This window comes from Nerophis ophidion, linkage group LG12 (genome assembly GCF_033978795.1).
Source record: "Nerophis ophidion isolate RoL-2023_Sa linkage group LG12, RoL_Noph_v1.0, whole genome shotgun sequence".
In the NCBI taxonomy this organism is placed as follows: domain Eukaryota; kingdom Metazoa; phylum Chordata; class Actinopteri; order Syngnathiformes; family Syngnathidae; genus Nerophis; species Nerophis ophidion.
The window spans coordinates 48,818,368-48,844,088 of NC_084622.1; the positions used below are offsets into that span (position 1 = coordinate 48,818,368).

A 25,721-nucleotide genomic window follows, 5' to 3' on the forward strand; every position below is an offset into this window, starting at 1 on the left:
CAAATGGCGCACGACTAAACTTGAGGTGCACCATCAAGCATTTAGTGATGGTTTAATAACTTATAAACGCATGCTTACCTTAGCTAAAGCTAATTATTACTCAAATCTCATCCACCGCAATAAAAACGATCCTAAATTTTTGTTTAGTACGGTAGCATCGCTAACCCAACAAGGGACTCCTTCCAGTAGCTCCACCCACTCAGCTGATGACTTTATGCAATTCTTTAGTAAGAAAATTGAAGTCATTAGAAAGGAGATTAAAGACAATGCGTCCCAGCTACAACGGGGTTCTATTAACACTGACACGATTGTATATACGGCGGATACTGCCCTCCAAAATAGTTTCTCTCGTTTTGAGGAAATAACATTAGAGGAATTGTTACAACGTGTAAATGGAATAAAACAAACAACATGTTTACTTGACCCTCTTCCAGGGAAACTGATCAAGGAGCTCTTTGTATTATTAGGTCCATCAGTGCTAAATATTATAAACTTATCACTTTCCTCGGGCACTGTTCCCCTAGCATTCAAAAAAGCGGTTATTCATCCTCTTCTTAAAAGACCTAACCTCGATCCTGACCTCATGGTAAACTACCGACCGGTGTCTCACCTTCCCTTTATTTCAAAAATCCTCGAAAAAATTGTTGCGGAGCAGTTAAATGAACACTTAGCGTCTAACAATCTATGTGAAACCTTTCAATCCGGTTTCAGGGCAAATCACTCGACGGAGACAGCCCTCGCAAAAATGACTAATGATCTATTGCTAACGATGGATTCTGATGCGTCATCTATGTTGCTGCTCCTCGATCTTAGCGCTGCTTTCGATACCGTCGATCATAATATTTTATTAGAACGTATCAAAACACGAATTGGTATGTCAGACTTAGCCCTGTCTTGGTTTAACTCTTATCTTACTGATAGGATGCAGTGTGTCTCCCATAACAATGTGACCTCGGACTACGTTAAGGTAACGTGTGGAGTTCCCCAGGGTTCGGTCCTTGGCCCTGCACTCTTCAGCATCTACATGCTGCCGCTAGGTGACATCATACGCAAATACGGTGTTAGCTTTCACTGTTATGCTGATGACACCCAACTCTACATGCCCCTAAAGCTGACCAACACGCCGGATTGTAGTCAGCTGGAGGCGTGTCTTAATGAAATTAAACAATGGATGTCCGCTAACTTTTTGCAACTCAACGCCAAAAAAACGGAAATGCTGATTATCGGTCCTGCTAGACACCGAACTCTATTTAATAATACAACTCTAACATTTGACAACCAAACAATTAAACAAGGCGAAACGGTAAAGAATCTGGGTATTATCTTCGACCCAACTCTCTCCTTTGAGGCACACATTAAAAGCGTTACTAAAACGGCCTTCTTTCATCTCCGTAATATCGCTAAAATTCGCTCCATTCTGTCCACTAAAGACGCTGAGATCATTATCCATGCGTTTGTCACGTCTCGCCTCGACTACTGTAACGTATTATTTTCGGGTCTCCCCATGTCTAGCATTAAAAGATTACAGTTGGTACAAAATGCGGCTGCTAGACTTTTGACAAGAACAAGAAAGTTTGATCACATTACGCCTGTACTGGCTCACCTGCACTGGCTTCCTGTGCACTTAAGATGTGACTTTAAGGTTTTACTACTTACGTATAAAATACTACACGGTCTAGCTCCATCCTATCTTGCCGATTGTATTGTACCATATGTCCCGGCAAGAAATCTGCGTTCAAAGGACTCCGGCTTGTTAGTGATTCCCAAAGCCCAAAAAAAGTCTGCGGGCTATAGAGCGTTTTCCGTTCGGGCTCCAGTACTCTGGAATGCCCTCCCGGTAACAGTTCGAGATGCCACATCAGTAGAAGCATTTAAGTCTCACCTTAAAACTCATTTGTATACTGTAGCCTTTAAATAGACTCCCTTTTTAGACCAGTTGATCTGCTGTTTCTTTTCTTTTTCTTCTATGTCCCACTCTCCCCTGTGGAGGGGGTCCGGTCCGATCCGGTGGCCATGTACTGCTTGCCTGTGTATCGGCTGGGGACATCTCTGCGCTGCTGATCCGCCTCGACATCTCTGCGCTGCTGATCCGCCTCCGCTTGGGATGGTTTCCTGCTGGCTCCGCTGTGAACGGGACTCTCGCTGCTGAGTTGGACCCGCTTTGGACTGGACTCTCGCGACTATGTTGGATCCATTGTGGATTGAACTTTCACAGTATCATGTTAAACCCGCTCGACATCCATTGCTTTCCTCCTCTCTAAGGTTCTCATAATCATTATTGTCACAGACGTCCCACTGGATCATTATTGTCACCGATGTCCCACTGGGTGTGAGTTTTCCTTGCCCTTATGTGGGCCTACCGAGGATGTCGTGGTGGTTTGTGCAGCCCTTTGAGACACTAGTGATTTAGGGCTATATAAGTAAACATTGATTGATTGATTGATTGATATATATTTAAATATATATATATAGGTGTGTTTATATGTATATATATATATATATATATATATATATATACATATATATATATATATATATATATATAGGTGTGTTTATATGTATATATATATATATATATATATATATATATATATAGGTGTGTTTATATGTATATATATATATATATATATATATATATATATATATATATATATATATATATATATATATATATTTTAGGGCTGGGCAACGATTAAAAAGTTTAATCAAAGTTAATCGCACTATTTCTCCGATTAACTGCATTGTATACGCAAAGCCCAATAATGAATTCAAAAGTAGTATGTAGTGCACCTTTATTGGAATATTCTCCCACATGAAAAAAAGCGCCAAAACATTTGTTGTGCAAACACAATTTAAAACAGTCCTTGTTAAACAGTAGCAGTTAAACAGCATATTTTATGAAAATCAACTCAAAAAATGTAAATACAAACATTTAAGCTTATTGCCACTGCCAGGGTATTTAAGTTATCCTGTTTGTTATGGAAAATAAATATAATCTACATACAAATCTCTGAGCCACAATCACAACATCTGAACAGGCAATTTCTGAGGTAACAGCAGAAACATTTTTTTTTATCTTATGTTTAAAAAACCTATATTATAGGTAGTGTGCTGTTTTAGGGAATTTTTGATCAAATTATCCGTGGAAGCAATATTAATAATGTTGTGTTTATTCTGCGTAGTGCACTTAAAATAATCACGACCATATCTAGGAATTGATATGATGGGAATTTTCCGATTGTTTGTTTGGTGCTTTGAAAAACTGAACGCATCATATACATTGTACTATATTGTGATGTTATGAGCCAGGGAAAAAAATAACTACCTTACCCAGCATGCAACAGGAGCGACGAGCATGCGCGGTAGCCCGGTATAGGATGTGTCGCCATGACGGCATCTTGTATGTTGTGATATGCACGCTCTGAAAGCAAACGTTAAGAACTCAGCCAACATTTCTCGTCTGCATTATTCATAAATAGACAGACAACACATATACTCCGCTGCTTCACAGCCCGCTGGATGTAGCCGGCAAAGTATTCCCATGCTAGCTAGCCAGTCTAGCAAGCACGCGTCATTCAGTCCAAAACGGCCCGATCTATCCACATCCAGAATTGTCTGGCGGTCGTAAGTGATCCCGGAGTGACCACACTTAAGCCAGCCATGAAATTTACAGAATTGTCCGGTATTTTTGCCAAATGTTCCATCTTTACCGAGAGCCCCCCCGACGCCGAAGCCCTTCCGGGCGACGCCATCTTGTTAAAAAAAAGGCGTTAACAAAATAAAAGCATGTAAACAACATACGCAAATGTGCGATAAAATAATTGTCGGCGTTAATAGATTGATGAGTTAAATCATAATTAACGCATTAATTTGCCCACCCCTATTATATATACATATATATATATATATATATATATATACATATATATATATATATATATATATATATATGTATATATATATATATAGGTGTGGGAAAAATCACAAGACTACTTCATCTCTACAGAACTGTTTCATGAGGGGTTCCCTCAATCATCAGGAGATTCTCCTGATGATTGAGGGAACCCCTCATGAAACAGTTCTGTGGAGATGAAATAGTCTTGTGATTTTTTCCCACACCTACATATTGCGCTCTACCATGGTATCAAGCACTATTCTCTGGATAATCCAATCAAGACATATATATATGTATGTATATATATATATATATATATATATATATATATATATATATATATATATAAATAATTGACTGAAAGAGCGCGCACTTGCTGCTGATGATGTCAAGTTATCGATGGTAAAATGTATTTTTCGACAATATGATTTGACTAAGCGGCTAGGAGACACAACAGGTAACAATAATATGATGGATTAGAAATGACAGATTAAAAAAAAATGAAAATGAAAAATCAAATAATATTTTTTTTTTAACTTGGGACTTCCCGCGGGCCGGATTTTGGACGCTAGGGCCGTAGTTTGGGGACCCTTGATCTTATCAGACAGAAAATAAGCAAATATCACCTTTATTTGAGATAGTTAATCTTACTTAGATTTCAGTTTTTGCAGTGTACGCACCTACCTTTAAAGTCCTATTACTGGAACAAAACACATTACATTAGATTTTATTAAGCCAGAATCATTTACCTAGACTCCCACTGTTAGCAGTGCAGCGAATATAACCACAGTCAATTATCTCCACATGGTAAAATTCCCAAGGAACCGTATAACAAGTCACTGGCTGTTAATGAAGGCCACTGCACTTAGCACTTTAAGCCTTTTTCTGGCCGACATTATTGACGAGGATAAGCGAATTTAAAGATGTGCAACAACCAGACAGTCTGTGCAAATCACGCCAAACTCTACAAGAGATGAAGCCATAGCAACAACATCCTGCAGCCTCCCCCCCTAAGATATTAATTAGGACCCTCCAGTGGTCTTTGTGTTCCGTGGCGGGCGCTGCCATGCATGGCGCTAACGAGCATGGCATTTAAATATGCCTCCAACACCACGACAAAGATAGGGAGAGTCCACTCCTAAACGTCCTAAAAAAAGACAACGTGTACATACCCACCCATAAGAAGTAAAGCCTCGCTTGAAGGCAGGAATCCAAACGGATCATTAATTAGTTTGAGAACAGCAGAGCGCATCTTTTCTCACCGAGGATTTACAGTCCGCGAACTATAGGAGCATGGAGGTGACCTCTAGGGGGCGTGCAGCCCTGTTTAATCATTAAAGGCCTACTGAAACCCACTACTAGCGACCACGCAGTCTGATAGTTTATATATCAATGATGAAATATTAACATTGCAACACATGCCAATACGGCTTTTTTAGTTTACTAAATTACAATTTTAAATTTCCCGGGAGTTACGTCTTGAAAACGTTGCGTAATGATGACGTGTACACAAGACGTCACGCGTTTTTAGGAAGTATGAGCGCTATGCACACACACAGCTAAATGTCGTCTGCTTTAATGGCATAATTACACAGTATTCTGGACATCTGTGTTGCTGAATCTTTTGCAATTTGTTCAATTAATAATGGAGACATCAAAGAAGAAAGATGGAGTTGGGAAGCTTTAGCCTTTAGCCCAGGGGTCGGGAACCTTGTTGGCTGAGAGAGCCATGAAAGCCAAATATTTCAAAATGTATTTCCGTGAGAGCCATATAATATTTTTTAACACTAAATACAACTAAATGTGTGCATTATTAAGTAAGAGCAACATTTTTAGAGTATAACACGTCTCTTATTCTTTTTCATAACATTGTTATTCCGAAGCTAACCAATAATGAATAAAATGTCATGTCTGTTGATCATGTTTTTGTTTGGCCATGTGGACTCTTTAAGTTCCTGTTTTTTTCCACTCCCTTGTCTGGTTTCCTTGGTTACTCATTTCGTCCACCTGTCTCTGGTGGACAAAATGCCCGTTCACCTGCTTCCCGAGCACTAATCAGAGGCAGTATTTAAGCTTGTCTTTGCCAGTCAGTCGCTCTGGCGTCAATATGATCTTTTCTTGCTCTGTGCTGACTTGTTTCATGCCTTGCCATAGTTTCGTGCTTCATGCCATGCCAAGTAAGTTTTGTTTGATTTATGTTCATAGTCTGTTTATGCGTTAGCTTTCTTCCTTAGCCCAAGTTGTGCCTACGCTGCGAGCGATTTTTGTTTGTATCTTTTTTTTGTTTAAATTCAGTCATGTTATTACCTAAATGCCATGTCCCGAGCAGGGGCGTCGCCAGACATATTTCAGTGGGGCACGTGCCCCACTGTTGATCTGCAGTGCCCCAGTAAAAATTTCACCAATAAAAAAAACGCTTCAGAGTTTTAAGTCTACATAACATAGACAACAGCGCACATACTACTTAGTATGGTAATTGATTGCTACTGTATTCACCCCACGTAACAATGAGCACATGGCTACTTAATATGGTAATTTATTCACGTGTGGATCGAGACTTCGGTTGAGAGAGAGAGAGAGAGGGAGGGAGGGAGAGAGGGGATTCGAATCACTGCGTGAGGTAGGTGACGTTAGCCAACAACAATTTGTTGATTACAATATTTTGATTTTGATTTGACTCAAACTGTAACTCCTAGATGGATTTAAGAAAGCAGCAGAGAAGAAGCAGCAGGAATGAGAGATGTAGGTAAAGTCCTAGCTAGCTAGGCAATATCATTGTCTTAAGTTGATGCTAAATTAGCTAACGTTATTCCTTGTATCAAGACAAACATATTCATTTGCTGTACGAGCTGTCGGGGGAATTTCCAATGAACATGGAACATAATGTTGGTTATTGTCTGCTGGTTCTGCATCAATGATGATTTGGAGTAAGCATGTGTGAGTTGAGTGCTTCTCAAATGGTTTATCTTCAGGAAGAAAACATTTTTTCCATATCATCAAGTCGTGAGACAAATTTTTAAATCATTCAAGTTTATTTCACAGAAAAATAGTACAGTAGTTTTATCTTGTTGATCGGTGTGACTTTGACTAAAATAATCTTGTTTTGTCACCAGAAAAATGGCTACAGCTAAAGCATCTGGTTTTGTTTCCAGAAAAAATAGTAAAATTTCTTTTTTTGTTTTCAGAAAGATGGCTGAAAATATTGGGTTTTATTGCCCCATTTAGATTTTTTTTAAATATATTTCCATGTCGGTCCTGAGTCCTCCTCCAACTTATTAGTCGGTTTGCTTTTTGCTAAAATACTCACTAATAGTCACTAGAAAAATGGCTAAAAATATCTGTTTTTGTTGCCACAATTTGATTTTTTTCTCCCTAAACTTTTTTTTTTTTCATGCACACATCTGACTGCGACTCACTGAAAATGACACACAATTCACTTTTATGTCAGGAGCCAGCAGTTGGGAACCACTGGTCAACTGTATAACAGTTACTGTAATATTTCCATGTCTGTCCAGAGTGATTGACCACTTTGCAAAAATGAAAAGGAGACGTTACAGTTTACTTCTCAGAAAATGATTCCCTGAACAGACACACAACAGTTGTTCATTGATTCTACTACTGTGGCTTTATTGTTTTGTGTATATTTTATAGTTTTGTGTATCTGAAATAGGATTAGCCACATTACCATAAATGGAAATTAAATAATATAAAAGAACCCAGAGATGTAGGGGTGCTTTTATTTTTTGTTTTACTTTTGTAGATGTTCAATTTGCAGATGATTACTGCAATAAATATTTCAAAAAGATTCATTGCTCTTCCTTTTTGCTTTTACCAGTAGCAGTTTCGAAGTCTGGAGTAAAAAAGTGCACAAGTAGGTCAAATGCATTAGCTAATTTCAGGTGGTTAATCAAAGATCCATACAACATAATCTGATATGATTTCATAGTTTAAAGCACTGTTTATGTATTTTCTATGATAAATAAGTGCTAAAAATGTTTTTGCTTGCGCGCTTTGTGCCCCAGGTGTGCCCCAGTACAGTATTAGGTCTAGTGACGCCCCTGGTCCCGAGTAGTCCGCCTGCCTTCCTGGGAGAACGACCCCGCAGCAAGCTGCGACCCCCCCTCATCGTGACATAAAATACTTCTTACCATTAATGCGACTTCTTGAACAGGTGCGGTAGGAAACGGATGGATGGATTTAAATGCATGAGAATGTTTTATATTTTGAACGTTATTTTTAGCACTGTGAATTCCAGCGGAATTATTCATAATCATCATGTTAAGCAATGTCAGCTAAGATTTATCTGAGAGCCAGATGCAGTCATCAAAAGAGCCACATCTGGCTCTAGAGCCATAGGTTCCCTACCCCTGCTTTAGCCACACAAACACACGGTGATTCCTTGTTTAAAATTCCCGGAGCTGAAACTTTACTATGGATCAGAGCGCGGTCAAGCCAACATGGATCCCAACCGATTGTCAAGCAGCAGGTTTCGGTGAGAAAATTGTGGTTGAAAAGTCAGTTCTTACCAGAGAAAAGCTGAGCTTGTGCTGTCCATAGCTGCTGTCGACTCCCCTGAGACACTGCGCGTCAAGACACCGGTGGAGACACCCTTCCGACTATCAGGTACTATTTAACTCACTAAAACCTTAGCAACACAATAGAAAAATAAGGGATTTCCCAGAATTAACCTAGTAAATGTGTCTAAAAACATCGACATCCGTCCCAATGCAATCGCGTTTTTTATTTTTTATTTTTTTCTAGTCCATCGCTATCAATATCGTCAAACACGAATCTTTCATCCTCGCTCAAATTAATGGGGAAATTGTCGTTTTCTCGGTCGGAATAGCTGTTTTTATTGGAGGCTCCCATTAAGAACAATGTGAATATGTGAGGAGCCCCCACACGTGTGATGTCATCGTCTGCGACTTCCGGTAGAGGCAGGGCTTTTCTCTTAGCACCGAAAGTTGCGAACTTTATCGTGGATGTTCTCTACTCAATCCTTTCAGCAGAAATATGGCAATATCGCGAAATGATCAAGTATGACGAATAGAATGGACCTGCTATCCCCGTTTGAATAAGAAAATCTAATTTCAGTAGGCTTTTAACATTACAGACCAGTTAGAACCAGCGAGACGTTATTTTGCGGCCCTTACCTTAAAGGCCTACTGAAAGCCACTACTACCGACCATGCAGTCTGATAGTTTATATATCAATGGTGAAATATTAACATTGCAACACATGCCAATACGGCCTTTTTAGTTTACTAAATTGCAATTTTAAATTTCCCGCGGAGTGTCTTGTTGAAAACGTCGCGGAATGATGACGTGTGCGCGTGACGTCACGGACTGTCAGGAAATGTTAGCGCAGCACCATTTGCGGCTAAAAGTCGTCTCTTTTCATCGCGCAATTAAACAGTATTTTGGACATCTGTGTTGCTGAATCTTTTGCAATTTGTTCAATTAATAATGGAGAAGTCGAAGTAGAAAGATGGAGTTGGGAAACTTCAGCCTTTAGCCACACAAACACACGGTGATTCCTTGTTTAAAATTCCCGGAGGTGAAGCTTTACTATGGATCAGAGCGCTCAAGCGAACATGGTTCCCGACCACTTGTCAACCGGCAGGTTTCGGTGAGAAAATTGTGTTGAAAAGTCGCCTTTTACCAGAGATCTGTGGAGTTTGCGGCGTCCTTCTATTTGCCGTCGACTTCCCTGAGACACTGGCGTCAAGACACCCGCGGACACACCCCTCCAACTATCAGGTACTATTTAATCTCACTAAAACACTAGCAACACAATAGAAAGATAAGGGATTTCCCAGAATTATCCTAGTAAATGTGTCTAAAATCATCTGAATCTGTCCCAGTGCAATCACCTTTTTTTTTAAAAACTTTATTTATTTATTTTTTCTAGTCCTTCCCTATCAATATCATCATCCACAAATCTTTCATCCTCGCTCAAATTAATGGGAAAATTGTCGTTTTCTCGGTCCGAATAGCTCTTGCTGCTGGAGGCTCATATTATAAACACTGTGAGGACGTGAGGAGCCCCCTTGTGACGTCATCGTCTGCAACTTACGGTAAAGGCGAGGCTTTTTTATCAGCACCAAAAGTTGCTAACTTCATCGTCGATGTTCTCTACTAAATCCTTTCAGCAAAAATATGGCAATATTGCGAAATGATCAAGTATGACACATAGAATGGACCTGCTATCCCCGTTTAAATTAGAAAATCTCATTTCTTTAGGCCTTTTTAATATGAAAGTTCAATGTTAGTGCGACCCGCAAGTTTTATATGAATGGTGCTTGACAGCGTTGTGTGCTGAGCTGAAGGAATCTACCAATCACGGTGTGGTAATTGGCTCCCGAGGGTCAAACATTGACATCACTTGTGTGATTCAAGCAGAGAAACGTTTTGCCGCTTTTCCACTAGACCAAAGTGGCTTTTTCAACGTTCTGGGTTGCCTACCCCTGCGTTAGTGGAAAAGCGGCAAGTGAGTGAAAGCAACAGAAACATTGTCATGGAGACGAGGGTTTTCTTACGTGCCTGTCCGTCAGTAATAACAGTCCCCGATAACCTGGACCAATTAAAACCCTTATTTGTTTGTTTTAATTGTTTAATTTACGTTGCCTCACACATTTTTGCTGACTGGAGGAATCGAATTATTATTATTACTTATTAGGGCTGGGAATCTTTGGGTGTCCCACGATTCGATTCAATATCGATTCTTGGGGTCACGATTCGATAATATATCGATTTTTTTCGATTCGATTCGAAAACTATATTTTTCCGATTCAAAACGATTCTGTATTCATTCAATACATAGAATTTCAGCAGGATCTACCCCAGTCTGCTGACATGCTAGCAGAGTAGTAAATGTTAAAAAAAAGCTTTTATAATTGTAAAGGACAATGTTTTATCAACTGATTGCAATAATGTAAATTTGTTATTAACTATTAAACGAACCAAAAATAGGACTTATTTTATCTTTGTAAAAACATTGGACACAGTGTGTTGTCAAGCTTATGAGATGCCATACAAGTGTAAGCCACTGTGACACTATTGTTATTTTGTTTTATTTTTATAAATGTCTAATGATAATGTCAATGAGGGATTTTTAATCACTGCTATGCTGAAATTATAACTAATATTGATACTGTTGTTGATAATATTAATTTTTGTTTCACTACTTTTGGTTTGTTCTGAGTGTTCCTGGGTCAGGTTTGGTTTTGGAATTTGATTGCATTGTTATGGTATTGCTGTGTAGTGGTTTGTTGGATTGATTTAAAAAAATAAAAATAAAAAATTAAAATCGATTTTTTAAAAATGAGAATCGATTCTGAAACGTACAACGTATTCGAAAAAAATTTTTCCCACACCCTTATTACTTATGATTGATTTATTTACTTAATTCTCATTTTGTTCATTTATATTTTGATTTTATTTTGTGTTTAAATTAAAATAAATATATTTTAAAATATTGTTTTTAAGAAATCTTTTCTTGCGGCCCAGCCTCACCCAGACTCTGCATCCAGTGGCCCTCAGGTAAATTGTGTTTGAGACCCCTGAGTTAGAACCTGTGGCTCTTTTGATGACCACATCTGGCTCTTAGATAAACCTTAGCTGACTTTAACACGATAAGTAATTAATAATTTCCCTGGTAATCAGTCTTAAAAATAACTTTCAAAATATAAAACATTTTCATGTATTTTAATCCATCTACCGTACCTGTTCAAGAAGTCACATTAACGGTCAAAAGTATTCTATTTATTATTGGTTAGCTTCAGAATAACAATGTCATTAAAAAGAATAAGAGATGCAGGCATTTATTTGTTGTAATCAGGGAAAGTCCAAATGAAAGAGGAGGTGTAGAATTCTCTCGTGAGAGTGGGACGACACTGCACAAGGGTACAGGTCTGCGGGTTTCTCCTCATTGAGCTAAATTGAATCCTGTCTCTGGTTAATCCCTTGCTTCTTGTCTGTTTAATAAATGTCATCAATGTTTGAACCTGACAGTTGTATTCAGTGTTAAAAATATTATACGGCTCTCACGGAAATACATTTTTAAAATATTTGGCTTTCATGGGTCTCTCAGCCAAAAAGGTTCCCGACCCCTGAGTTGGAATGTTATTTCCTTAGAGAAAAGGGACATTTAAAATGTTAATAAACCACATGTGTATAATGAAGTGAAAATCTGTTGTGTGTTAGCATCATTTAACATTTGTTCTGGCCTCTTATACAGCGTGTACTGACTGAGGCCTGCTAGCTAACGGCAATCACGCCGTGAGGCTACATGTACTACATCCGTAACGAAACAATGAACGCCGCGCAATTTAAAAAGTACCGTTGATTTTTTTGTCACGAGGAAAAATGGTTAAATTCTCACAGCTACAAATTAATGAGCAATTCACAAATAATTGAAATGCTAGCTAAAATGCTAAAGGATCCGTGGCATTGGCATTCTCAGGAAATAAAATGTAAAAATGTATCATTTAAATCAAGCAAAATTACAAACATTTTTTGTTTATTTTTGTTAGTATTAGCCTAAATGACTACTGTATATTTTGCCTAGTGTTTTCCCGATGCCAATATACTGGTACCGGTACCAATACCAAAGTGTATTTTGATACCTTTTGGTACTTTTATAAATAAAGAGGACCACAAAATGTTTTATTATTGGCTTTGTTTTAACAAAAAATCTTAGGGTACATTAAACGTATGTTTTTTATTGCAATTTTTAATGAAATAGTGAACATCAATCAATCAATCAATCAATGTTTATTCATATAGCCCTAAATCACAAATGCCTCAAAGGACTGTACAAACATACTAGACAACTTGTCTTTTAGTAGTAAGTAAACAAACAAAGGCTCTTAATTAGTCTGCTGACATATGCAGTAACATATTGTGTCATTTATCATTCTATTATTTTGTCAACATTATAAAGCAGTGGTCCCCAACCACCGGGTACCGGGCCGCAGAAGAATTTTTTATAAACATTTTTAAATTTTTTTTATTTGTATTAAATCAACATGAAAAACACAATATACACTTATAATTAGTGCACCAACCACAAAAACCTCCCTTTTTCATGACAAAAACGTCCGTTTTTCATGACAAAAAGAAAGAAAAAAAAAAAGAAAAAAGGACACCCCCTTTCGCATCTTTTGACACTGGAGCAACTTAAATCCGTCGATTGGTAAGTGTTTGTTTCGCATTAAATGTGGGTGGAAGGAAACGTAATATAGTTGCAAATGCATCTGCAGGTTATCCATACATCTCTGTGCCATGTCTGCTTTAGCACCGCCGGTAAATAGCATGTTAACATCGATTAGCGTGGCATGTTAGCATCGATTAGCTGGCAGTCAACATCAACAAAACTCACCTTTGTGATTTCGTTGACTATCGTTGCAAATGCATCTGCAGGTTATCCATACATCTCTGTGCCATGTCTGTCTTAGCATCGCCGGTAAAATGTGGAGACACTCCAGCACATTCAATGGGGGTCTGGCGGCAGACACTTTCGCATCTTCGGGCCAGTGGTGCAACTTGAATCCCTCCCTGTTAGTGTTGTTACACCCTCCGACAACACACCGACGAGGCATGATGTCTCCAAGGTTCCAAAAAATAGTAAAAAAAAACGGAAAATAACAGAGCTGTAATGTGTTGAAAATGAAAATGGCGGGTGTGTTACCTTGTCGACGTCACGTTCTGACGTCATCGCCTCCAGCGCGATAAACAGAAAGGCGTTTAATTCGCCAACATTCGCCCATTTAGAGTTCGGAAATCGGTTAAAAAAATATATGGTCTTTTTTCTGCACCATCAAGGTATATATTGACGCTTACATAGGTCTGGTGGTAATGTTCCCCTTTAATATCTGCTTACTTTCTGTTTAAACATGTTCTATCTACACTTCAATAATGTTCAAAGTCCTCATGTGTCCAGAGACAATATTTCCTGAGCTTATAAACATTTTATGAATTTTAAAAAAAGGAAAAAAAAACCTGTGACGATAGAAAATATCGACGTAATCATGATATCGACTAGATACGCTCTTGTAATTGGTATCATTACAGTGGATGTCAGGTTTGGATCCAGCCATGGTGTTTGTTTACATTGTGATGCTGGTGATCCATTGTATCCTCCAACGGTGTGTGGTGAAACATGTTTAGCTATTCTTCATCCAGCAGTGATAATGCTACTTGTAAGAAACGTACTTTATTTGTCGCCATGGAGACAAGGATTAATGATTTGGAAGTATCTAAAACACTGCCGACTGTGAATGGATGTTAGCCGCTAACTAGCGAGCCATGTCTTTAAAGCACCTCTTCCTGAGGGCATTTCAATGTTATAATTTCACCTTTTATCTTTAGTTTTTAAGCCAAAATGCGTCCGTTCTCCCTTTTCTGTCTACACACTGTGTCTAATTTTAAGTACTCTGTGATTGTGTGATGCCGAACATGCTCCTCCGCTCTTAAAACCAGCAATGTCACGACGTAACGACGCACTGTCATGCCCGTTAAAAAAATAAAATTAAAAAATATGGGGAACTGGTACTTTTCAAACAGAGTGTAGTACCGTTTTTGATTCATAAGTACTGCGCTACTATACTAGTACCGGTACTATACTAGGCTCCTCTACGGGGTCTTGGGGCACTAAGAGTTTAACCCCTTTACTACTGTGACCCCAGGAGGCCCTTAGCAAAGGCCTAGTCCTTTTATATCGGGGGCCACATGGAGAAAAATCTACTCCCAAGTGGGCCGCACAGGTAAAATCACAGCACGATAACTTAAAAATAAAGACAAATTCAAACTGTTTTCTTTGTTTAAAAATAGAACAAGCACATTCTGAAAATGTACAAATCATAATGTTGTTTTTTTTTTACACCAACATGTTGCGGTTAATAGCATTCTATCTTTATTTCAAGTTATTTATTCCTTCTGAAAAATTGTGTGACAATTTTCATCAATCGACTCATTGGTGTTAATTTTCAATCTATCAAGATAAAAAAAATATATATAAAATCAAATTACAGAATGTTATTTATGACTCTAATGTTCTCATTTTCCCAACTGGTGCACTAATAACTTCATGAGGTTTTTTTTTTGTTTTTTTACATAGATAGCATCATCTACAAAGAATTGCTATTATGACATCTAGTGGACACATTTAGAACAGCAGTTTATTTCATAAAAAAATGTGGGCTCATTTTTATACTTAGCAAACTCATCCCGCCGGCCGGATAAAACCTGTTCGCGGGCCTGATCCGGCCCACGGGCCTTATGTTTGACACCCCTGGCCTAGTACCTGACTGCCCCCTAGCCAGGGATACGGTGAAGACCTCAGTGGCGGTGCAGGCGGAAGACGATAGATTTAAGAACTACCACAACGGCTGCGATGGCGGAAAAGGCTGCAGCAGAAAAGTGTCCCCAGTCATCTTGGACTCCATGCCACTGGACCCTGACCCGATTCTGTGCACCAGTCTCCCCACATTAAACTAAGTCACGCACAGGCATCCTCCATAAAGGGATACACCCCTACCAGGAGGATCGTCATACTCGTTCGAGTGACCGCCGATGATGATGACGACCGGTATGCCGTACAACCCTAGTACCAGTATTGTAAAATAGGAAATACAAACCCTGTTTCCATATGAGTTGGGAAATTGTGTTAGATGTAAATACAAATGGAATACAATGATTTGCAAATCATTTTCCACCCATATTCAGTTGAATATGCTACAAACACAACATATTTGATGTTCAATCAATCAATCAATCAATGTTTACTTATATAGCCCTAAATCACTAGTGTCTCAAAGGGCTGCACAAACCAAAACATCAAACCACTACGACATCCTCGCTAGGCCCACATAAGGGCAAGGAAAACTCACACCCAGTGGGACGTCGGTGACAATGATGACTATGAGAACCTTAGAGAGGATGAAAGCAATGGATGTTCAAACTGATAAACATTTTTTTTTTTTTTCCAAATAATCATTAACTTTAGAATTTGATGCCAGCAACACGTGACAAAGAAGTAGGGAAAGGTGGCAATAAATACTGATAAAGTTGAAGAATGCTCATCAAACACTTATTTGGAACATCCCACAGGTGTGCAGGCTAATTGGGAACGGGTGGGTGCCATGATTGGGTACAAAAACAGCTTCCCAAAAATGTTCAGTCTTTCACAAGAAAGGATGGGGGGAGGTTTACCCCTTTGTCCACAACTGCGTGAGCAAATAGTCAAACAGTTTAAGAACAACGTTTCTCAAAGTGCAATTGCAAGAAATTTAGGGATTTCAACATCTACGGTGCATAATATCATGAAAAGGTTCGGAGAATCTGGAGAAATCACTCCACGTAAGCGGCATGGCCGGAAACCAACATTGAATGACCATGATCTTTGATCCCTCAGACGGCACTGTATCAAAAAACGACATCAATCTCTAAAGGATATCACCACATGGGCTCAGGAACACTTCAAAAAACCACTGTCACTAAATACAGTTTGTTGCTACATCTGTAAGTGCAAGTTAAAGCTCTACTATGCAAAGCGAGAGCCATTTATCAACAACATCCAGAAACCCCGCCGGCTTCTCTGGGCCCGAGATCATCTAAGATGGACTGATGCGAAGTGGAAAAGTGTTCCGTGGTCTGACAAGTCCACATTTCAAATTGTTTTTGGAAATATTCGACATCGTGTCATCCGGACCAAAGGGGAAGCCAACCATCCAGACTGTTATCGACGCAAAGTTCAGAAGCCAGCATCTGTGATGGTATGGGGGTGCATTAGTGCCCAAGGCATGGGTAACTTACACATCTGTGAAGGCACCATTAATGCTGAAATGTACATACAGGTTTTGGAACAACATATGCTGCCATCTAAGTACCGTCTTTTTCATGGACGCCCCTGCTTATTTCAGCAAGACAATGCCAAGCCACATTCAGCACGTGTTATAACAACGTCAATTGATTTACGTGGACCCCGACTTAAACGAGTTGAAAATTTTATTCGGGTGATACCATTTAGTGGTCAATTTTACGGAATATGTATTGTACTGTGCAATCTACTAATAAAAGTTTCAATCAATCAATCAAGCGTGGCTACGTAAAAAAAAAAGAGTGCGGGTACTTTCCTGGCCCGCCTGCATTCCAGACCTGTCTCCCATTATGAAGCGTAAAATATGACAGCGGAGACCCCGTACTGTTGAACGACCGAAGCTCTACATAAAACAAGAATGGGAAAGAATTCCACTTTCAAAGCTTCAACAATTAGTTTTCTCAGTTCCCAAACGTTAATTGAATCTTGTTAAAAGAAAAGGTGATGTAACACAGTGGTGAACATGCCCTTTCCCAACTACTTTGGCACGTGTTGCAGCCATGAAATTCTAAGTTAATTATTATTTGCAAAAAAAAGTTTATGAGTTTGAACATCTAGTATGTCTTTGTAGTGCATTCAACTGAATATGGGTTAAAAAGGATTTGCAAATCATTGTATTCCGTTTATATTTACATCTAACACAATTTCCCAACTCATATGGAAACGGGGTTTGTAGAACCCCTAGCCTTTACATTTGGTGGAAAGAACTTTTCAAAGTTGTTGTTTTTACCCAGACAAACACATTTGCATATTCATGAGCCATAGCTTTATTGATGTACACTTTCCTATGGGAAGCAGTAGTTTGTGCGGAAGTGAGGAAAAATCTTGTGAGTCATCATTAAAGGAAATGAAGGCGGCCCACAAGGGAACGCGCAGCTAAGGGTTCATGGCGGAGGATTTTCTGAGGGAGAACAGAAGAATAAGGAGTCAAATGTGTGTGTGTGTGTGCTTACATGGGAAGTGTGTATGCAATATGCATGTGTGTGTGTCCTCTGCAGCTGTGAATGATCAAACGCCACTTCTCGCTGCCTCATTGATAAATTGGGGAATGGGGATGATCGGACGCGAATTGGCATTAAGATGGAGTGAGAAGCCAGGAGTCATCCTGGCGAGATTCTTGTTTTTAATTGGCCACTAGAGAGCGCTCATACCTGCATGACAATGAGGAGGTCGAAGACCAAGATGAAGGAGGCCAGGAAGGCTCTTGAGAGCTCATCGGTGGGCAGGAAGCCTCGGTTCAGTCTGTCCCAGTTGATCCAGCTGGTGAGGATGAACAGAACCACGAGTGACGTCAGGGAGGAGAGCACGGTCCTGCACCGCGGTGTAGACCACAAAGGGAGGAAGAGATCGGAGTGAATGAGAGCAAAAGCCAACTTTGAAACACTTCATGTATCCCAAAGTCCAAAGGAGATTTATTACAAACTAGGGCTGGGCGACACAGTGGGGCAAAAAAGTATTTAGTCAGCCACCGATTGTGCAAGTTCTCCCATGTAAAATGATGACAGAGGTCTGGAATTTTCATCATAGGTACACTTCAACTGTGAGAGACAGAATTTGAAAAAAAATCCAGGAATTCACATTATAGAAATTTTAAAGAATTTATTTGTAAATTATGGTGGAAAATAAGTATTTGGTCAACCATTCAAAGCTCTCACTGATGGAAGGAGGTTTTGGCTCAAAATCTCACGATACATGGCCCAATTCATTCTTTCCTTAACACGGATCAATCGTCCGGTCCCCTTAGCAGAAAAACAGCCCCAAAGCATGATGTTTCCACCCCCATGCTTCACAGTAGGTGTGGTGTTCTTGGGATGCAACTCAGTATTCTTCTTCCTCCAAACACGACAAGTTGAGTTTGTACCAAAAAGTTCTCTTTTGGTTTCATCTGACCACATGACATTCTCCCAATTCTCTGCTCTATCATCCATGTATCCATTTTGGTATAAACTCAACTCGTCGTGTTTGGAGGAAGAAGAATACTGAGTTGCATCCCAAGAACACAAAACCTACGGGGAAGCATGGGTGTCACAGTTATTTGGTGTCGAACCCCAAAATACAGATAAGAAGGAAGGCATTTGGTAAGTAAACATGATTTAATTAAATACTAAGACAAAAAAAACCCCCAAAAGGGTACAAACAAAAAGCGCACACATGGACGGAATAACAAACTAAGGGTCTAGGTTGATTGGCAACACTAAATTGGCACTAGTGTGTGAATGTGAGTGTGAATGTTGTCTGTCTACCTGTGTTGGCCCTGCGATGAGGTGGCGACTTGTCCAGGGTGTACCCCGCCTTCCGCCCGATTGTAGCTGAGATAGGCGCCGCCGCCGCCCCCCGCGACCCCAAAAGGGAATAAGCGGTAGAAAGTGGATGGATGGATGGGTCTCTAGCATAGAAGCTAGCAAGAAACAAAAAAGGACCTAGCGTGGAAACTAGCGGGTAGCAAACAGGAAAAACTGGAAATGGCTAATGCTAACAGAAACACCTTACCGCCACGACGACCAGGACAAAATGTAGCACGACAGGTAGTAGCTGTAACAAAACAACACGACAAGAGCGACATGTGGCAATGACAATACAAATGACAATACAATGATCCAGCAACTGACACAACACAAAACAGGTACAAATAGGAGCGGGCTGATTGGCAACGGGTGTGGCCAGGTGCCAATCAGCCAGAGCTGAAGAGGAACACAGCAGGGAACAAGACAGGAAACTGACAAAATAAGAGCACTAGACAGGAACTAAGGACAGGAAATACTAAACACTGAGGAAACAGACAAATGCAGAGGAAAAAACTAAAACAGACAAACTGTCAGGGGAAAGCCTGACAGTGGGGGTGTAAACATCATGCTTTGGGGCTGTTTTTCTGCTAAATAAATGGGTTGTACTTGTATAGCGCTTTTCTACCTTCAAGGTACTCAAAGCGCTTTCACACTACTTCCACATTTACTCATTCACACACACATTCACACACTGATGGAGGGAGCTGCCATGCAAGGTGCTAACCAGCAACCATCAGGAGCAAGGGTGAAGTGTCTTGCTCAAGGACACAGCGGACGTGACGAGGTTGGTACTAGGTGGGGATTGAACCAGAGACCCTCGGGTTGCACGCGGCCACTCTCCCACTGCTTCACGCCGTCCCTAAGGGGACAGGACGATTGATCCGTGTTAAGGAAAGAATGAATGGGGCCATGTATCGTGAGATTTTGAGCCAAAACCTCCTTCCATCAGTGAGAGCTTTGAATGGTTAACCAAATACTTATTTTCCACCATAATTTACAAATAAATTCTTTAAAATTCCTACAATGTGAATTCCTGGATTTTTTTTCACATTCTGTCTCTCACAGTTGAAGTGTACCTATGATGAAAATTACAGACCTCTGTCATCATTTTAAGTGGGAGAACTTGCACAATCGGTGGCGTTGCTGACTAAATACTTTTTTGCCCCACTGTATACGATATATCACGGGTTTGTCTCTGTGCGATATAGAAAATGACCATAATCGTGATATTCGAGTATACGTTCTCACGCAGTTGCTTTTAGCTGCGGGCATTACACTACAGGCTCTCCTTTCTCTTTTTTGTCTCTCCTTCTCACATACGTACTGTATACGCCCTCGCAGAGCAGAGAGGTAGCAGCATGGGTAACGTTAGCCGTGATGCTAGCAGAGCCGTGTGAGTGGTAATACGAGAGAAAGAAGGTGCGAATGAAGGAATTCCCAAGAAAAATAGCAGGGGGTTGTGATAGCAAAATTACATATATTCGTTTAAATAGATGATGTTCTTTGAACTGGGTACCAAAAGTTTATTGGGCTCAGGAATGTGACACTTAGCAAGAGATCTCTTATCTGATCAAGCTCTGTCTCCTGTGTCTTTGATGTGACATGTGGACTTTAGTTAAATGATAAATGGGTTGTACTTGTATAGCGCTTTTCTACCTTCAAGGTACTCAAAGCGCTTTGACACTACTTCCACATTTACCCATTCACACACACATTCACACACTGATGGAGGGAGCTGCCATGCAAGGCGGCAACCAGCACCCATCAGGAGCAAGGGTGAAGTGTCTTGCTCAGGACACAACGGACGTGATGAGGTTGGTACTAGGTGGGATTTGAACCAGGGACCCTCGGGTTGCGCACGGCCACTCTCCCACTGCTTCACGCCGTGCCTAAGGGGACAGGACGATTGATCCGTGTTAAGGAAAGAATGAATGGGGCCATGTATCGTGAGATTTTGAGCCAAAACCTCCTTCCATCAGTGAGAGCTTTGAATGGTTGACCAAATACTTATTTTCCACCATAATTTACCTATAAATTCTTTAAAATTCCTACAATGTGAATTCCTGGATTTTTTTTTCACATTCTGTCTCTCACAGTTGAAGTGTACCTATGATGAAAATTACAGACCTCTGTCATCATTTTACATGGGAGAACTTGCACAATCGGTGGCTGACTAAATACTTTTTTGCCCCACTGTATACGATATATCACGGGTTTGTCTCTGTGCGATTTAGAAAATGACCATAATCGTGATATTCGAGTATACGTTCTCACGCAGTTGCTTTTAGCTGCGGGCATTACACTACAGGCTCTCCTTGCTCTTTTTTGTCTCTCCTTCTCACATACGTACTGTATACGCCCTCGCAGAGCAGAGAGGTAGCAGCATGGGTAACGTTAGCCGTGATGCTAGCAGAGCCGTGTGAGTGGTAATACGAGAGAAAGAAGGTGCGAATGAAGGAATTCCCAAGAAAAATAGCAGGGGGTTGTGATAGCAAAATTACATATATTTGTTTAAATAGATGATGTTCTTTGAACTGGGTACCAAAAGTTGTTTATTGGGCTCAGGAATGTGACACTTAGCAAGAGATCTCTTATCTGATCAAGCTCTGTCTCCTGTGTCTTTGATGTGACATGTGGACTTTAGTTGCATATGTGTCATCTATTCTTGACCCCCCTCTGGGCTGAACTGCCCCCCCCCCCCCTCCCCCCCACACACCCCCCCTTTCTGGGCAAACGACACCCTCTCCTTCTTCACAAGACTTTGGTATTCATTCCACTGGTGTACTGTATGTAAATGAGCATGGAGTGTGGGACTTCTGAGAATGTATAATTGTCATTACATATTCTAAAAGAGTGAGAACAAGCTGGAACGAACGGAGGTGTCGTTCTGGTTTGGTCTCGCTTTGCAAAGCTTGTTATTATTTGTTTGTTAATCAGTTTAAAGCCATTTGTCACTAAAGGATCGTCTTTAAGACATTTCCACGACAGGGTCCATCGTCTGGCGGTGATTTGGCTTCAATTGGGAATATGTCGAACAGACAACTTTAATTTGTCAAGTGTGGGGCAAAAGTGTTGCTACCAAAAGTAGCTTTACTGCTAATACATAACATCATTTGAAAAGTCCCCTGCTAGAGAATGAAGAGTGCTTACTCCACATGTCAACATCTCCGTTCGGCGCCACACGCCCAAACCATCAAAATGCCGAGGCAAACATTTCCAGATAAACACCGTATGAAAAAAACAGATTTTTTTTAGTTCTGATTTCCTTCTCTGCATGAAAGTTTAAAAGTAGTATATATTTATGCAGTATGATGAATAATGTTTTAATGTAGACACATAGAATCATCATACTGCTGTGATTATATGCATCAAGTGTTCATTCAAGGCTAAGGCAAAATATCGGGATATATCGTGTATCGCAATACGACCTAAAAATATTGCGATATTAAAAAAAAAAAAGGCCATATCGCCCAGCCCTAGTTTAGTCCTTTTTTTTCCCATTTTAACTGGCTGCAAGTGTGATTTCTATATTGCCAGCACGTGTTACTTGCTACATGTGTGTTTAATTACACATTAAAGGAGCACCACATGCTTAGAATAACATTGTTTCTTAAAATTTTAAAAAGGTGCCTATAGTTTTGTCCAGTCCATTTTTGGCTTTTTTGGGGTTTTGTTTTGGGTTATTCCAATGCAAACAAAATAAATAAACGTGGAAAAAAGTGGTGCATTATCTGCTAAAAATGCAGGGGTGCCAATATTTTTGGCCAAGACTATATATTTTTGGAGCACATTCCACATAGCCACGTTTCCATAGCCCCTAGAAATGAGCAAAACCTAAATATCACAATGCGAAACTGGTAATGGAAACACCCATATTTAGAAAAACTATCGCTAAAGCATATTTGCGCTCTCCTGAGGTGGTTTTGGAGACGTTTTGGTTTTTTAAATGGGCAAAAAGTGTTTTCATCACGCCTTTGCAAAAAAAAATAGAGGTCACATAAACACCAAGGCGGTGGGGCGCCGATGCAGGATGACGACGGCAAACGGGTCAACTTGGAATCACCTTTTGAGCGAGAGGGTGCTCGTCTTCTATTGACGTCACGGAGCAGTGGCTGCAATATCTTCCTCAAAGTTGGCTCTCGGGGGATGAGATTTCACGAGGATCATGGCTCGTTAAGCAAAACACCCTTTAATAGAAACACCTACAAACTTACTCTATCGAAATTTCAGAAATAGCACTTTTATTTTGCAAAAAACGGCAATGGAAATGCAGCTAATACCGCAATTGCATACCTGCCAACCTTGAGACCTCTGAATCCGGGAGACGGGGGTTTGGTAGCAGGTGTGTATATTGTAACGTCCCGGAAGAGTTAGTGCTATAAGTGTCAGGCTTTCCCCTGACAGTTTGTCTATGTTTTAGTTTTTTCCTCTGCATTTGTCTTTTTCCTCTGTGTTTAGTATTTCCTGTCTTTAGTTCCTGTCTAGTGCTCTTATTTTGTCAGCTTCCTGTCTTGTTCCCTGAGTGCTGTGTTCCTCCTCAGCTGCGGCTGATTGGCACCTGGCCACACCGTTGCCAATCAGCCCGCTCCTATTTGTACCTGCTTTGTCTTGTGTCAGTTGCTGGATCATTGTATTGTCATTTGTATTGTCGTTGCCACATGTCGCTCTTGTTGTGTTGTTTTGTTACAGCTACTACCTGTCGTGCTACATTTTGTCTTGGTCGTCGTAGCGGTAAGCTATTTCTGTTAGCATTAGCCATTTCCAGTTTTTCCTGTTTGCTACCCGCTAGTTTCCATGCTAGGTCCATTTTTGTTTCTTGCTAGCTTCTATGCTAAAGACCCTTAGTTTGTTATTCCGCCCATGTACGCGCTTTTTCTTTGTTCTAGTTCTAGTATTTTAAATTAAAACCATGTTTTCCCATTCAATGCCTTCCTCCTTCTCTGCATGCTGGGGTTCGACATCAAATAACTGTGACAATAAGGGGTTCTGGGTATTTGTTCTGTTGTGTTTATGTTGTGTTACGGTGCGGATGTTCTCCCGAAATGTGTTTGTCATTCTTGTTTGGTGTGGCGCATATTTGTAACAGTGTAAAAGTTTTTTTATATGGCCACCCTCAGTGTGACCTGTATGGCTGTTTTAACACAACAATTTAATGGCTTATTTTCTTTGGCATATGTCTCATCCCTCAACATATTTTAGTTTAGGTTTCCCAACATCCTGCTCACTAGGGCTGCAACAATTAGTCTACATGGTTGACAAATGATTTTGACAAATAGTCGTGACGTCATCACTCGTGCTTTTCCGGGCCAGAGTGAGTCACTTGCCATCAACATTGCCAGTGCAAACATGTGACGTTTGAGGATATTTCATCTTATTCTTGTTTAAAAACATGAATTCTTAGCTCTGTTTGCAAAGTGGACCTCGTTTTTATGGCAGTACATCAGTGATATGCCAGTTTTTAAATCGGAGACATGATGTGGGACATTTGGAGGGAGGACACGGTCTCGACCTCGGTAAGAGTGTTAGCTTCTACCTTGTTAGCAAGCTAACAAGAGTGAGACATAGTTGTGTGAAACATAACTTAAACTATCATTTTAGTCAAAGTCAACCAGCTAAACTTTGTCTATATTAGGGCTGGGCGATATTTCGATATAGTGGATATATCGCGGGTTTGTCTCTGTGCGATATAGAAAATGATTATATCTTGATATCCGAGTATACATTCTCACACAGTTGCTTTTAGCTACTGGCATTACACTACAGGCTCTTCCCGCTCTCTTGTCTCTCCTCACAGACAAACAAGCGCACCTTCTTACATACGTCACATACGTATACGCCCTCGCGGAGCAGAGAGATAGCGGCATGGGTAACGTTAGCTGTGATGCTAGTGGTAATACGAGAGAAAGAAGGTGCGAATCTGGTAACAAATGAAGGAAGAATTAATTCCCAAGAAATACAGCAAAGGGGTCCATCATCTGCCAGTGGTTTGATTTCAAGCGGGAATGTCGAACAGACAACCATAATTTGTCGAGTGTGGGGCAAAAGCGTTGCTACAAAAAGTAGTATTACTGTAAATACGTAGCATCATTTGAAAAGTCATCTGCTAGAGAATGAAGAGTGTTTACTCCGCAAGTCAACGTCTCGGTTCGGTGCCACACGCCCACACCATCAAAATGCCGAGGCAAACATTTCCAGATCAACACCGTATAAAAGAAATAGTCAACAACAGAAGGAGGTAACATCTGCAGGAACCTACCACATAGCAAAGGACACACACTATTTGATTTCCTATTATGCAGCACATTTTTATTTGACAGTTATTGAAATATCTTGTGTGGCATCATGCACAAAAGTGCACTTTATTTGTTTTAAACTATTGTAGTGGCGTTCTGTACAAAAAGTGCACTTGTATTTAGTGTTGTTTTGATATGTCATCTTAGTGACATCATGCACAAAAGTGCACTTTATTTGTTTTAAACTATTGTAGTGGCGTTCTGTACAAAAATTTTACTTTAATTTAGTGTTGTTTTGATATGTCATCTTAGTGACATCATGCACAAAAGTGCACTTTATTTGTTTTAAACTATTGTAGTGGCGTTCTGTACAAAAATTGCGCTTTCATTTAGTGTTGTTTTGATATGTCATCTTAGTGACATCATGCA

General features: G+C 40.0%; 1 protein-coding gene across 1 annotated transcript in view; it reads right to left on the reverse strand.

Annotated features, from left to right (window-relative positions):
- Positions 1-25,721, reverse strand: part of LOC133562843 (transmembrane protein 117-like) — a 156,829-nt gene that overhangs the window by 16,603 nt on the left and 114,505 nt on the right. Inside the window, 1 exon segment of the mRNA XM_061916650.1 lies at positions 17,926-18,085. Coding sequence (XP_061772634.1) covers positions 17,926-18,085 — 160 coding nt within the window.